This window comes from Bison bison, unplaced genomic scaffold, assembly GCF_000754665.1.
Source record: "Bison bison bison isolate TAMUID 2011002044 unplaced genomic scaffold, Bison_UMD1.0 scf7180017864048, whole genome shotgun sequence".
In the NCBI taxonomy this organism is placed as follows: Eukaryota; Metazoa; Chordata; class Mammalia; order Artiodactyla; family Bovidae; genus Bison; species Bison bison.
This window is the reverse complement of record NW_011494620.1, coordinates 890,357-905,754: the sequence shown is the minus strand read 5'-3', so window position 1 is coordinate 905,754 and position 15,398 is coordinate 890,357. Positions and strand designations below refer to the sequence as shown.

General features: G+C 39.3%; 1 protein-coding gene across 1 annotated transcript in view; it reads left to right on the top strand.

Annotated features, from left to right (window-relative positions):
- Nucleotides 1-15,398, top strand: part of LOC104985512 (spermatogenesis- and oogenesis-specific basic helix-loop-helix-containing protein 2-like) — a 69,282-nt gene extending 53,884 nt beyond the window's left edge. The window contains 7 exon segments of the mRNA XM_010835726.1: nucleotides 3,000-3,099; nucleotides 4,759-4,869; nucleotides 9,253-9,400; nucleotides 9,568-9,659; nucleotides 10,305-10,426; nucleotides 13,732-13,988; nucleotides 15,378-15,398. Of these exon segments, the coding sequence (XP_010834028.1) occupies nucleotides 3,000-3,099; nucleotides 4,759-4,869; nucleotides 9,253-9,400; nucleotides 9,568-9,659; nucleotides 10,305-10,426; nucleotides 13,732-13,988; nucleotides 15,378-15,398 (851 nt within the window).

Sequence of the window (15,398 nt, the reverse complement as noted above, 5' to 3'; positions counted from 1 at the left end):
GGAAAAGGTCAGTTTTCATTCCAGTCCCAAAGAAGGGCAATGCCAAAAAATATTCAAACTACCACACAATTGCCCTCATCTCACACGCTAGCAAAGTAATGCTCAAAATTCCCTAAGCCAGGCTTCAATAGTATGTGAACCAAGAACTTCCAGATGTTCAAGCTTGTTTTAGACAAGGCAGAGGAACCAGAGATCAAATTCCCAGCATCTGCTGGATCATAGAAAAAGCAAGACAATTCCAGAAAAACGTCTACTTCTGCTTCATTGACTACGCCAAAACCTTTGACTGTGTGGATCACAACAAACTGTGGAAAATTCTTCAAGAGATGGGAATACCCGACCACCTGACCTGCCTTCTGAGAAATCTGTATGCAGGTCAAGAAGCAACAGTTAGAACCGGACATGGAACAACAGACTGGTTCCAAATTGGGAAAGGAGTACATCAAGGCTGTATATTGTCACCCTGCTCCTTTAACTTCTATGTAGAGTACATCATAAGAAATGTTGGGCTGGATGAAGCACAAGCTGGAATCAAGATTGCCAGGAGAAATATCAATAATCTCAGATATGCAGGTGACACCACTCTTATGGCAGAAAGCAAAGAAGAACTAAAGAGCCTCTTGATGAAAGTGAGAGAGGAGAGTGGAAAAAGTTGGCTTAAAACTCAACATTGAAAAAACGAAGACCATGGCATCCGGTGCCATCACTTTATGGCAGATAGATGGGGAAGCAATGGAAACAGAGACTTTATATTTTGGGGCTCCAAAATCACTGCAGATAGTGACTGCAGCTATGAAATTAAGACACTTGCTCCTTGGAAGAAAAGCTATGACCAACCCTAGATAACATATTGAAAAGCAGAGACATTACTTTGCCAACAAAGGTCCATCTGGTCAAAGTTATGGTTTTTCCAGTAGTCATGTATGAATGTGAGAGTTAGACCATAAAAAAGGCTCAGCACCAAAGAACTGATGGTTTTAAATGGTGGTGTTGGAGAAGACTCTTGAGAGTCCCTTGGACTGCAAGGAGATCCAACTAGTCAATCCTAAGGGGAATTAGTCCTGAGTATTCATTGGAAGGACTGATGCTGAACCTGAAGCTCCAGTACTTTGGCTACCTGATGTGAAGAACTGACTCACTAGAAAAGACCCTGGTGCTGAGAAAGATTGAAGGCAGGAGGAGAAGGGAATGACAGAGGATGAAATGGTTGGATGGCATTACTGACTCAATGGACATGAGTTTAAGCAAGGTCTGGGAGTTGGTAATGGACAAGGAAGCCTGTTGTGCTGCAGTCCATGGGCTCGCAAAGAGTCAGATAACACTGAACTAAACTGAACAGAGCTGAAGAAAACAGTGTGAATAAAATAAAGGGAAACATATGTTCTCTACCTGTGGAGAAAGTTTGTCTTCAAAGGTTTAAAATGTGTTGCATAAGGACAAATGCAATGTTGTAGTTAAGCACAGGGTATTTTTTTTTGTTTGTCGTTTGTTTAGTAGCTGCTATCATCATTCCTTAGTCATTTAAATGGACTTATTCATGCTTTGTCATTGTATGATTATGTAAAAGCCGTTAACCTTGAGTCTTGTGCTTTGGTAAACACTTTTATATACATTATTTTACTTCTTTAAGTTAATAGAGTGGTTATGCTTTCTGTTTTAGATTTTTATTGTGTGTTACTTCCTTTTTGTTTTTTTTTTTTTGGTTTTTTGGTTTTTTTAGATTTTTATATACTCTTGCCTGGAAAATCCCATGGATGGAGGAGCCTGGTGGGCTGCAGTCCATGGGGTCGCTAAGAGTTGGACATGACTGAGTGACTTCACTTTCACTTTTCACTTTCACGCATTGGAGAAGGAAATGGCAACCCACTCCAGTGTTCTTGCCGGGAGAATTCCAGGGATGGCGGAGCCTGGTAGGCTGCCCTCTATGGGATCGCACAGAGTTGGACACGACTGAAGCAACTTAGCAGCAGCAGCATACAGATAATTGGTGTCAGTGCTTCAATGAGACCTTACATTTCTAAATTCATCTATACTGTATTTTGTGTATTGCCAGCATCTGAACACTTAAGATAATTAAATTAGTTTTAATATGGCTTGTAAAAGGGCAGACTCCAATTTCTGAAATTAAATTCTACAGGAATCATTGTTGATCAGTGACTATTTATGGTTTTTCAAAGCCTGGGTTACAAGCAGGAATCTATTTAAATTAAGATATTTTTCTTCAAATGGACCTGGAAGACACTTTTGGGATCGTGATGGATAAGCTCATACTCCAGATAATACAAGATTCAGTACACCTCTCATTTTTTTAAAATGTTCTTCATTATGGAGGGAAGATGATTGAGTCTGTTTTGTAACAGTCTAACAGCTTCCAGCTACTGCAAGTGTCAGAGTTCTTCCTGGGAGAGAAATGGTAATCCTTCTGGACCAGGGTCCTTTGGTAGTCTCTTCTTGTTTTGGTTCTTATTAGAAATAGAACAGCTGCTTATCTCCACTTGTCTAGCACATTCCTATTGGTCATAACCACATCTCACCAGTCATCTCATCTCTGCTCTGAGGATGAGCAGCTGCAAGGCAGCAAAAAAAGAATAACCCCCAAACCAAAAAACAAAACAACCATCAGATGCTTTATTTTGACAATGCAGCTGCTTACTGAAGACTCACAGGCATTTTCTGCCTCTGACATTTACCTGTAAATAATAAATAAGCTCAGTTGAATGCATTTTAAACACACCTATCACTAATTAGTAGAATCTGGTTAAAGGAGGCTGCTGTGGAGTAAATTGTATGTAGTGTTGTAATTTTGCTTTCTCATCTGAGTTGTTCCATGCTTAACAGGCTGAAATCTATAAATTATTTTTTATTGTAAAAGCACTGCTTTGTAAAATCTATTGAGTGAAACATGACAACTGTTTTTGATTAGAGCTTGCATGTGTGATTAACATCATCCCCACCAGTGATTTTATAATTAAAATGGTTCCTTTTTTTAAAATTTGCAGTTAAGAATGAAATTTCTGTGAAGCCTGAAGAACCTGAGTTGCCTCTGCAGAAGTCCTGCAGTGAACACCTGGGATGTTTTTCTACTGATGGATTTGCTTGGTTAGTTTTCTTTTTTCTTCACTTTTTCCTAATAGCAATTTTTACTGTGTACGTTTCATTAAAAAACGTTTCTGGAGGACTTGTTGATTGTGGAACAGCAGCTCCAGTGCTGGGGGTGATGCAAAAGAAAGTATCTGTTTTGTGGAAGAAGGATACAGCTTGTTCTGTATTTCAGAATCCTGAGCTGGCACTGAGGGTACATGTTAAAAAAGTATCCATCTCAGTATAAGGAAGCATTCCACAACCGCAGGGGAGCAGGTTGAATTGTCAGGTAGTAAATTACCCATGGGCTTCTCTGATAGCTCAGTTGGTAAAGAATCTGCCTGCAATGTAGGAGATCCTGGGTTGGAAAGATCCACTGGAGAAGGGATAGACTACCCACTCCCATCACTGGACACGTTCAACTAGAGACTGGGTTAAATAAAAGCAGTAATGTCCAGATTTTTAAAACAATGGAATCCTGAGCTGTTATCCATCTGCTGCTAAGCTTATCCCCAATGTCTTTTCCTGAGCTATCACCCTGTTTATTGAAAATGACCCTTTAAAGACAGTCCCTCTGTCTGTGTCCCTCAGGGGTATTAGAACTAGCTTTCAAACCTGCAGAGGATAGGTCATTGAAATGAGGGCCATTTAAAACCCTTTCAGTTCTAACATTGAATGCTTGTAAAAATTCTATATTCGTCAATTTCTTTGTTTCACTTGAAGCTGATTTCCAAGGCTTTTAAGTAGAGCATTTGACTATAAAGAATGGACAGGAGTGCTGAGGATTTGGGTGATGGCAGTAAGAATTTTGAGTCACTTCCAGAATTTGTAGAATTGACCATCTACTATTTTGTACAAGGAGGAGACTTGGCAACCAGTAAGTGTGGTTAAACCAGGGACACACTTACTTCAGTAGTGCAGAGTTAACAACAGCTTTCTTTATCTTACTTAAGATTTTAACCTCAAAGAAATTTTCTGTGTTAAACTTTTTTCTGGGAGTTGAGGTTGGGAAGGGTTTTGGAAGGCTTGTGTTACTTAAAACTGCTTTTTGAGCCCTCCTCATCTTGTACCTTTGTTTTTCCTCACAAGCCTACTAGTATAAATAAAAGTAAATTTTCAAATGAAGTCATTTGAAAGTCATTTATTTATCTTCAAATGAAAAAGATAATATTAATTTGTAAGTTTCTTAGGGAAATATGTATTTTTTAATCAATTAAAATCAAATCTAGAAAAATAGTAGAGCCAGAAAATATCCATTAAATGACGCAGTTTTACACGGAGGGAAACTGCACCAGTTGCTGATCAAGCTGGAATAGTGTATCTTGGCCTTCCGCTCCTCTGTGCTGTCTTCCTGCAATGCACCGTTAGATACAGTCATGTAATTTGGAATACTCATAATCAGTGAGGTTAGAATATTTTAGTACTGTTTGTGTCTGTTATTTATTGGTATCTTTTAGACTTTTGGATTGAATTTATGATAATCTTAATAATAAATTCTTCTGAAATAAAATATTCTGTACCAGTTAGATAAGGTAAAATACTTTGATAATTACTGCAGCTTTGTATAAAGCTAGGGATTTAGAGAAGCGTCCTTTGACTAGTGTATTGGCGATTATTTTACAATTGCCTCATAATTTTCCTTTTAAATACATGGTACAATTTTTCTCTTGTTTCTAGCTCTGAATCTGTAAGAAACGACATTGGATTTGATTTAAAGGCTCCATTGTCAAATTTTGAGAAAAGAAAAAAGATTTCTCTTCTTCATTCAAACAAGGAAAAGCTGAGAAGGTAAATTTTGATACAGGCCCCCCCCCCCTTTTTTTTAGCATTATTCTTTTGTAGGAAGAAATTACTTTCATGAATTGCATAGTTTTTTATAGCATTGTTAAAAGTTAGTGTGAAGACTTCTCTTATGGTCCAGTGATTAACAATCCGCCTGCCAATGCAGTGTACATGGGTTCGATCCCAGTCCGGGAAGATTCTACATGCTTCAGAGTGACTAAATCCACACACCACAACTACTGAAGCCCACATGCCTAGAGCCCATGCTCCATAACAAGAGAAGCCCGGCAATGAGAAGCCCAGGCACCAGAAACTAGAGAGTAGCCCCTACTCGCTGCAACTAGAGAAAAGCCTGCAGGCAGCAACAAAGGTGCAGCATGGCCAAAAACAAAGTCGTCACTGTGAAACTAGTTTATCTGGCAACTGAGTATATGCTCCTCACTCATTCTACTCATTTAGCCATTCAGCAAGTAGGTGTGAGTGTAATGTGCCAGAATATGATTGGGGAATTGAGATAAGAAATAAATTGTTGCCTTCAAGGAGGTCTTAGCCTAGTGCTCAGACAGACTTCTAACAAAAACATTTAGGAACAAAAATGCATAAAAGACATGTAATATCTGTACAGTGGTCACTCAAGATATTGCTGTGATAAACAACCTAAATCATGCATTATATATAATTATGAATTAAACTATTTATGTTATTAAGACATCAGTCCTCACTAAACTGAAATACAATTCAAATCTAGATAATTTGAGTAGATTTTTGTTTTCTTTTTGGAAAAAGTTGAAATCTAATTCAAAACTGTATGGAAAGGGCTCTGAATATAAAAGGCCTTAGAATAAAGCAATCTTGAAAACATCTAACAAAATTGGAGTGTGTAAGCTACCTGGCTTTAAGATATAGTATACAGCTACATTTATCAGTTATTTTACTAAAATGAAGATGGACTGGTAGATAATATAACACAATAGCCCAGTATTAGACCCACATAATTTGGTCTTTTAGTTTTCAGCAAATCACCAGAGCAAACAACTTGGGGAACAAATGTCTTTTCTGTAAATGGTGCTGGAACAACTGGACATCCATATGAAACAAATGATGAAACTTGACCGTTTACTCATATCATGTGAAAATTAATTCAGCATGGAGTATAGACAGGGCTACTATATAAAGCTAAAGCTATAAAGCTTCTAGAATATGCCTGTTCAGTAGAACTTTCTGCAGTGTTAGAAATGGCCCGTATCTGCTGTCCAGGAAGGTAGCTGCAAGTCATATTATTGACTATTTGAAATATGGGTATTGCAACTTAGGAAATGAATTCAAATTTTTATTAATTTTTTATGAATTTATATTTAAATAGATTCATGTGGCTCATAGGTAATGAACTGAAAGCTACAGTTCTAGAAGAAAATAAAGGTTAATGTTTTCACTAGCTGAGGGTAGATGATTGTTCCTTATGACACAGAAAGCAATAACCACAAAAGAAACAGTAGATGAATTAGGACTCCTCAAAATTTACAACTTTTGATTTCGTAAGACCCCACTCAGAAAATAAATAGGCAGACTACAGACAGGGAGAAAAGATTTGCAAAACAAATATATTGATAAAATAGTGACACTAGAATATATGGAGAACTCCTAAAGTTCAATAATAAAAAGACCTGCATAGGTAAAGTTTTGAACAGACACTTCACAAAGGAAGATAAAGTGCCTAATAAGCAGCGGGAAAAAATGCTGAATGTAATTTGTCATCATGGAAATGCACATTATAAAGCATGAGATACTACCACATATACCTCAGAAAGTCCAATATTTTAAAAGTAAAACTGACAATGTTAAGTGTTGTCATAGATTTAGAACAACAGGGATTCTCATACACTGATGGTAGGAGTGTAAAATGGTAGAATTTGGGGGAAAGTTCTGCCAGTTTTTTCTAAATTTATAAAATAGCCCATTGATTCAATTTCTGTACATTTACTAAGAGAAATAAAAATGTGCATTCACAAAAAGATGTATAGAAGACCTAGTAAGTTTATTCCTAATGATCAAATATTGGAAATAGTGGGAGTGCTGATTAATAAGAACCTGAATAAATAAATTGTGGCATATTTATACTTTGGAATGCTATTAATAAAAAGCAACAAATTACTGACATAACAGATTATCTTGGATAAATCTCAAAAACATTATGTAAGTGAGAGAAACCTTACATAAAAAGATACATGTGAAGTTAAAAGAGAGGCAAAAATTAATGTGAGAGGGAAAAATATCAGAAATGTGGTTGCCTTTTACGGGGGATGAGACTAAGAAGGGACAGAAGGAACTTTCCCGAGTCATGAGAATGTTAATGAGGTGGTTTGAGTCACACAGCTTTGTGCATTATCAAAACTCATAGAATGGCACTCTTAAGATTGATGCATTTTATTTTATGTAACTTTTACCTGAAAATAAAATAATTTTAACTGTAGCTCATCATATGTTTAGGGGTTTAGTGTACTGAAGTCTGTAATTTACTTTGGAATACTTTAGTGTAATGAAATGGATTGATGTCTGACCAGTGGGATGATTCATATACGACAAAGCATGGACAGTAACTGTTCACTGTGGATTCCAGGTTATAGATATTTAAGTGCTCCCTGTACAAATTCTTAATTCTTTCAGCTTTTAAGGAATAAGAATTTTTAATTCTCTCAGTTTCCCTGTATGTTTGAACATTTTCCTAATGGAAGAAATGTTTAATATGATTTTTCACTATAAAAGTGATATATACCTCACAGATACTTGGAAAATGTAGAAAATAAAAGGAAGAAATAATTTGTTCTATAGTCCAGCTATCTAGAAATAATGACTAATTGACACTATTATCTCTTTTGGCCTTAATGGCTGTAATCATATTTGTTATGCTATCTTCTACTTATATCCTATAGAAATGCCCTATTTTTCCCCAGTAAGCTTTATATCCTTTCCATGTCCAGATAATATTCTGCTGAATTAGTATCCTCTAGCTTACTTAAGCATCCACTTATTTTGTGTCTTTAGATTGGTTTTCCTATTTTACTGAAAAGGAAAGTCGCTCAGTCGTGTCCAACTCTTTGCGACCCCATGGACTGTAGCCCTACCAGGCTCCTCCGTCCATGGGATTTTCCAGGCAAAAATACTGGAGTGGGTTACCATTTCCTTCTCCAGGAGATCTTCCTGACCCAGGGGTTGAACCTAGGTCTCCTGCATTGGAGGCAGATGCTTTACCGTCTGAGCCACAGGGAAGTCATATTACTGAAAGGCTACCATAATGGATATCATTCTACATAAAGTTTATTCTGTGTTTGTGATCCTTATAAGTGAAAGTACCCTATGGATGGGTGTATGAAGTTTCAAAGCCCTTCATCCATGTGTCAAATTGTTGACACTTCCAACCCTTTTACAGAATTGTCCTGATACATTTCCACGGAACCCCCAAAGCTTAAAGCCCAATTAAAATACCACCCACTGGTCTGGAATATTTGAGTTATTCACTGGCTGTATGTCAAAGTGGATTTTTTAATCCATTTATTTTTGTCATTCTGAGGTTCAGAAAGGTTTAGTAACTTGCCTAAGATCCCAGCTAGAATTGGCAAAGCCACCCTTTGATCCCATTTATGTCAGTATGGCAGTATTCAGCACAAAACATGCTTAAGAATGTTTGTTAAATGAAAACATGGATAACTGAAGGTTCCAAAGGCTTCGCTCAATTTGGTATTACATTTCCTATGTATTTCCCTTCAGAACTATGAAATACTTAGGTTGGTTTCTTTCTGGTATGAGCCTGGACGTCGTTCTCATTTGCATATCGGTTTATTTGTTTTGCTCATGTGCCCACCTTGTGTAAAGGAAGCAGGCTTTTGATTTTCTTTTCAGAACACAGTTAAAGCCTATGTATTTCAAGATGTTAGTTGTGTGTTGTTGGAAATGTGGTCCAGATCAGAGTGATGGGACTATCCCATGGACTTTGTCTTCTAGTTGTCTCTCGTGTGGGTCACAAAAGGATTTACCTATGTGGTGTGTGATTCTCTCCTCTGAGGGTTGCGTCGCCTATGGGTTTCCATAGGCAGAGTGGGTGTTCCCCGGTGTCCTCTGTGTCCAGGCATCCTGCACACCCACAGGGATGAGTGAGCTGGGTTGCCATCCGCACAAACACTGTACTTGGCAGCATGTGAGCCAGTGCCCCAGGAAGCTGGGATTCCAGGGGCTGTGGAGGCTGCTGGCTTGTGGGGACATGGTCTTTCTCTGAATCGGACACCAGAAAGGGAGGGGCCGGTTCCTTTATAAACAGACCCAGGAGGAAGACTGTCCTTGTGACAGGAAGAAAGTAGACTAATTATTCCTTACTTGTGGCACTTCTCTGCTCAGAGAACGAATCAAGTATTGCTGTGAGCAGCTGCGCACCCTGCTGCCGTATATGAAGGGGAGAAAGAATGATGCGGCTTCCGTCCTCGAGGCCACAGTTGATTATGTGAAGTTTGTCCGGGAGAAAATCCCTCCAGCCATCATGGGCCAGGTATGCAACTCTCAAGCCCTTGACTTTTATCCTCGTAGACAATGGTTTAATGCTGCAGTTTCCTTTCTTTCTGTTTTATAATTGGAAATGTATGTCTGTTTGTATATTTTGAAAAACATCTATAGCTATCTATTGATAAAGTAGGTCTCTGTCTGTCTGTTTCTTAGATTACAGAAGTACTTCAAAGCAATAGGAGATTTTGTAAGAAACAACAAATGCCCATCCAGCTATCCGTCCCAGGCATGATCATGGCACAAAGGTATGACAATCTGAATCTTGTGAATCCAAAGTCGCCTTGTTATTTTTCTCTGATATTAATGCTAGAAATAACACAGGCACTGAACCCACCCGTACTGAGAACTCGGGCATCTACAAAGAATCAGTGAACTTTTCCCACTGCTCATGTGCATCATTGAATTATAGTGGATAAAATATATAATAGTCTCAGGCCTGGGATCCCTTCATGACTTGACTCACTCTTAACTTCTTTTGTTGTTTCTCTAAACCAGCCTTCACAAGTAGTGCCTGTGGTGACTGACAGTATATTCGTGGCATGATGGATTCTAGCATTCCTCTGTGACCAGGGCAATCCAGCCTCATTTTTTTCAGTTAGGAGTCCTTAAAGAAATTTCTAGTGTAAAAGGTGGTGTGCCAAATGAATGCTTCCTTATTTAAATTGATTAGAATATGTAAACTAAGAAGAACTCTTAACAAGGAAAAGTAAACCTTTCCTTCATGTCCTAAATAACCATCCTGAGTCCTAGTCTATGCTTTGCTCTAATATTTAATACAGAGTTTATCTCTGTGCCTTTTAGAACTCGAATGACAGAAGAGCAGTTCAACTCCACAATGCTCATATCCTCCTCTTTGAGAAATGCCTAAGGAATGTTTTTTGTCTTCTAAGGGAAAACAGTGTGCTGAGAAGCACTCACTCACCTGCGCCAGGCATCAGAGTCCTAACTAATGAGCGCTTGAGTGTGTGCTCTGCTCCTGCCTCCGAGGATGCCTTGGATGAAGCTGTGAGAGGTGAGCTCTGCCCGCTGCTTTGGTGCATGTTCCACTCAGCCGGGGCTCCTGTGCAGCCACTGCCATAACCAAGGGATGAGCCGTAGCTGGAACATTGCACCCTGGGTCCTCTGGTGCTGTCTGCTGGAAGGACACAGCTGGCCACAGACATTTGAATAGTGTTATCCCTGAGGGTGGGCTGAAAATTGACTGTCATCACCAGAAAGTTCATCTTGCTCACAGATGACGAGCACACTGGTGACTGTGTGTATTATGTGAGTAGGATCTAAAGCGAGGGAAGTATTCATGTTAATTCAGTGCTAACAGTGTATAGGCAGACCACGGATATATTGTGAGTTCTCTTCCAGGCCACTGCAATAAAATGAGCTTCGCAGTAGAGTCACACGTTGTTTGATTTCTCAGTGCATATAAAAATTACGTGTACACCATACCATAGTCTGTTACGTACATGATAGCATATGTCTAAAAAAGTCATATGCATGCCTTAATTTTAAAAAGTTTCATTGCTTTAAAATGCTAGCTGTCATCTGAGTTTTCAGCAAATACTAGTAGTGATAGCAAAGATGTGACACTGTCATTGAGGTTGTGTGCATATTGTGGGGACATAATGGAGACCACATGAACAAATGGGATTACTGGGATTGATGTCAAAAGTCAAAGGAGAAAGGGGCCCAAGATAGGACACAGCCTTCCTTGCTCATGTATTAGCCTCAGGGTGTTTGTTAGTCCTTTTAGACTTTTTTTCCTGACTTAGTGGGGAGGGAAGGAGAGAAGGAAAAAGTAGCCATGAGCCATGGTTAAACTGCTTAGAGTAGCTCTGGCTGAATGTCACAAAGAATGATTAAATCAGCCCAGATTAGATCAGAGAGATGCCAGGCCACAGGCACATGCCTATCAATGTTACTTCTTATACAGACAGTACTTCTGTGTTTTCACTCTTCATACCCTGCAGAATCTCTGAAGCACTCTCCTCATGCTAGTGCATTCAGGCCTTTCTGTGCCCCCGGATCTCTTGGTTTTGTATCACCTAAAGTGACTGGTCTAAGAAGAAACAAATCCACTAGGACCATAGGCTTACGTCAGGTTCAGGCTGGAGGAGACCTTGAAGGTCATTGAACCAAACCCCTCATTCTGACTTTATTTATAACATTTTTCCATTTGAAAGCAGTATTAGTGCTTTACAAAAAACCCGCTAGTAGTAGTCATGTACAGATGTGAGAGTGGGACCATAAAAAAGGCTAAGAACCGAAGAATCGATGCCTTCAAATTGTGGTGCTAGAGAAGACTCTTGAGAGTCCCTTGGACTGCAAGGAGATCAAACCAGTCAATCCTAAAGGAAATCAACCCAGAATATTCATTGTAAGGATTAATGCTGAAGCTCCAATATTTTGGCCACCTGATGGGAGGAGCCAACTGATTGGAAAAGACCCTGATACTGGGAAAGATTGACAGCAAGAGGAGAAGGAGGCGACAGAGGACAAGATGGTTAGATAGCATCACCAACTCAATGGACGTGAGTTTGACCAAACTCCGGGAGATAGTGAAGGACAAAGGAACCTGGTGTACTGCAGTCCATGGGGTTGCAAAGCGTTGGACATGACTTAGCGACTGAAGAACAAAACCCAGCTAAGATAATAACTTCATTTTTTAATGTATTTCTTTCAAGTCTTTATATATATGTGTATGTGTGTGTGTGTGTGTATATATATATATTTTTTTTTTTTTTTGGTAGTAATACTATAGTAGTAATCTTCTGTAGTATTGGTCTTCCCAGTGGTCGTGTATGGTTGTGAGAGCTGGACCATAAAGAAGGCAACATGCCAAAAAATTGATGCCTTTGAACTGTGGTACTGGAGAAGACTCCTGAAAGTCCCCTGGACAGCAAGGAGATCAAACCAGTCAGTCTTAAGGGAAATCAACCCTGAATACTTATTGGAAGGACTGATGCTGAAGCTGAAGCTCCAGTATTTTGGTCATCTGTTGCAAAAACCTGTCTCATTGGAAAAGTTCCTGATGCTGGGAAAGATCAAGGGCAGAAGGAGAAGAGGGCGTCAGAGGCTGAGATGGCTGGATGGCATCACTGATGCCATGGACATGAACTTGGGCAAACTCTGCGAGACGCTGAGGGACAGGGAGGCCTGGCCTGCTGCCAGTCCATGGGGTCACAAAGAGTTGGACACGATGGGGCAACTGAACAACGACATAGTAGTGACTGTATCGGACCTCTGGTTTTGTCTCTGCCTTTTTTACCTACATTGTGTCCTGTATGCTTGGATTTTGTATCATGCAGCCTTTATCACCAGTTTAATGGTTTTAGTAGTTTATCCAACAATTTAGAGAATAGTTTTCCTGCCACATTTGGTGTTTCCAGGTTTGTGGGGAAAGTGATTTTATACATACATTTCAGAAAATACATCCCTCTATATGGATTTTTTAATATTTTGGACTTTTCCTTGGGCTGGATGTGAGCACATGTGTAGCTGGCCATGCATGTTGCAAAATGGTTTTTGAAAGAGGAATGGAACAGTTGGAATCAGTTAAGTCTTTCAAATTGCACTTTCACCACTTAGGCCAGTAAATTGAAGGTTAGAGAAGTTAAGTGGCCACCTATGATCCCCTGCTTTCTGTGATAAATCTGACCTGTAAACCAGAAGTGCTGATCCTAGTGTTTAGACTTCATTAAGAAGTTTTTACTTGTCCTTTTCCATAAGTTTATGTACACTTTTGCTGAAATGATTTTTTTTCACAAATATTCCAGGTCCGTTTGTATTTAAAGTTGATATAAAATTATATTCCTTTACTTTCATTTCTGTTAGTGTCCAGAAGAAAATAAATATTCACAGCATAGGGACTACATTGTTAGCGTTTACTATATATTAAACATTTTTTCTGCCTTCTAGTTTCTGTACAGAATAGAGCGATGTAACAGTATAACCCACTCACTGATGGAAAAATCAGTGACCAAACTATTTGTGACTGAGTGGAGTTTTTCTTTTCAACATTCTTCCTTGCTTCATAGAAATGGTCACTTATTATGATGAAAGATACACACACACATACCCAGGCAGAGAGAGCTGATGCGTCTCTAAAATCTCTGTCTTTAAATGACAACTGAACACTAATTTATAGTGTTTGTATTACACTAAATGTCACTACCAAAAAGTTCACTTTGTTTTTTCATCAGCATTTGAATGTAGCAGTATCTTAAGTTTGTACCGTGGGGAAATAGAGGGTGATTTATTTCAAATACAGTAGTTCAGAGTTACCAATTTGCATATACTGACGGATACTCTTTTTTATTAAAGGTCAGTCCAGCTCTGCGTCAGAGAAGGCTATCGGTGATGTATATAAAACCCGAATCCCCAGCACAGCTCTGTCTCTTAATTCCTTCCATGCTGTCAGATACTATTCTAAAGTGGTCCCTTCCTATGACGCAGCTACCGTAACAAATCAGAACACTTCAGTGCGTTTCCCAACAGCTGTACCCAAAGTGTCCAAGTTTCTTCCTCAGCACTGCAATTCTGTGTTGGGCCAGGTGTGCACAGCACACCCCAACTGTCTGGTAAGTCTCTTGGGGTCTGTGGGTCAAACTGGGCTCTTTCATTCCAGCCCATAGGGGCCCCTGACCTGCGTTTTGTTGCTGATGCTCTGGGTTAGAAATCTCTCGGACTGGGACCATGGGAGGCAGCCCAGGCACTGATTCCCAGTGCTGCACAATGGCTCTCCAGATATCCAGAGTCAGTCTGGACGTGGCCCTGCTGCTCTCACCGGAAGTGACCTAATGGAACCTAATCTCCTCTAGCATCCCTCCTCACTGCTCCCCACCCCACCAGCCTCATCCTTCACTGGCCCCATGGCTGGGTTCTGCCTTATCTCTAAGGCCCTAGTCACTTACACTTTATGAAAACCTTTTCTTGGAATGCCAACCAGGCTGGTTTCACATCCCAGATGTCTGCATACCACAGATATTTACTGAGCACCTACTGTGTTCCAGCATTGTGCTAACCACTGAGAATGGAGTGTCTAAAGATAGATCATGATCCCTGCGTTCATGAAGCTGAGTCTCATAGGGTGCGAACATGGAAGCAGACGGTGGTGATGTGCATTGGAGCATGAAGAGGGAGACCCCAGTGTATGCATTGTGACACAGATGCAGGCAAGGTTAGGGACAGACTGGAGGAAGTACTGTCTACGCTGAGATCTGAAGAGTGAGAATTAGCCCAGGAGAGCAGTTAGGAATTGAGAGTGAGGAAGGGAAAAGCAGTCCAGGCAGATGGTTCAGCATATATAAACAGTGGTATCTTCATTTTGGGCAAGAATTGTCCAATTCCAGAGAAAGACCCAAACCAGACTTGCCTGCTTAAAATAGACTCTCATAGCCTTAATATAACTATCAATACTTTTGCATATTAATAATAGTTAATATGTTTTGAGCACTCAGTAAGTCATGTGTCAAATACCGTACGTATTAATGTGGGTTATCTGATGAACCTCTGACAGTCATTTGAGGTAGGGACACCATTTCCATATGACATCTATAGAGTGGGAATAATAGTGACTTTCCCAAAAAACATTCATAAGAAAACTATTGTAAAGAGTATTAGAAAGACATTTTAAAACATGAAGTATCTACAGATATAATACTGTCGCTAATAATCATTAGTATACCAGTCCAAAAACTAGAGTGAAAATTAAAGAAAAAAAAAAGGATTGCAACATTATTTTTTTAATGGTGACGTACACTTAACTGTATGTAGTTTTTGTTGGAGAATTATTTAGTAACTATGAATAATACATATTTTAAAACCTGTAGGCATATTCACCTAAAGAGTTCATGGTTTTACAAATTATTTCCTATTGCTTGAGAACATAGAAAACACATTTGTGTCATTATGAGTAAGAACAGGCCAGTATTCAATTAATGTGTGTTTTTTTTTTTTCACCTTTGCAGCGACAGTTTTGGGCGTATTAA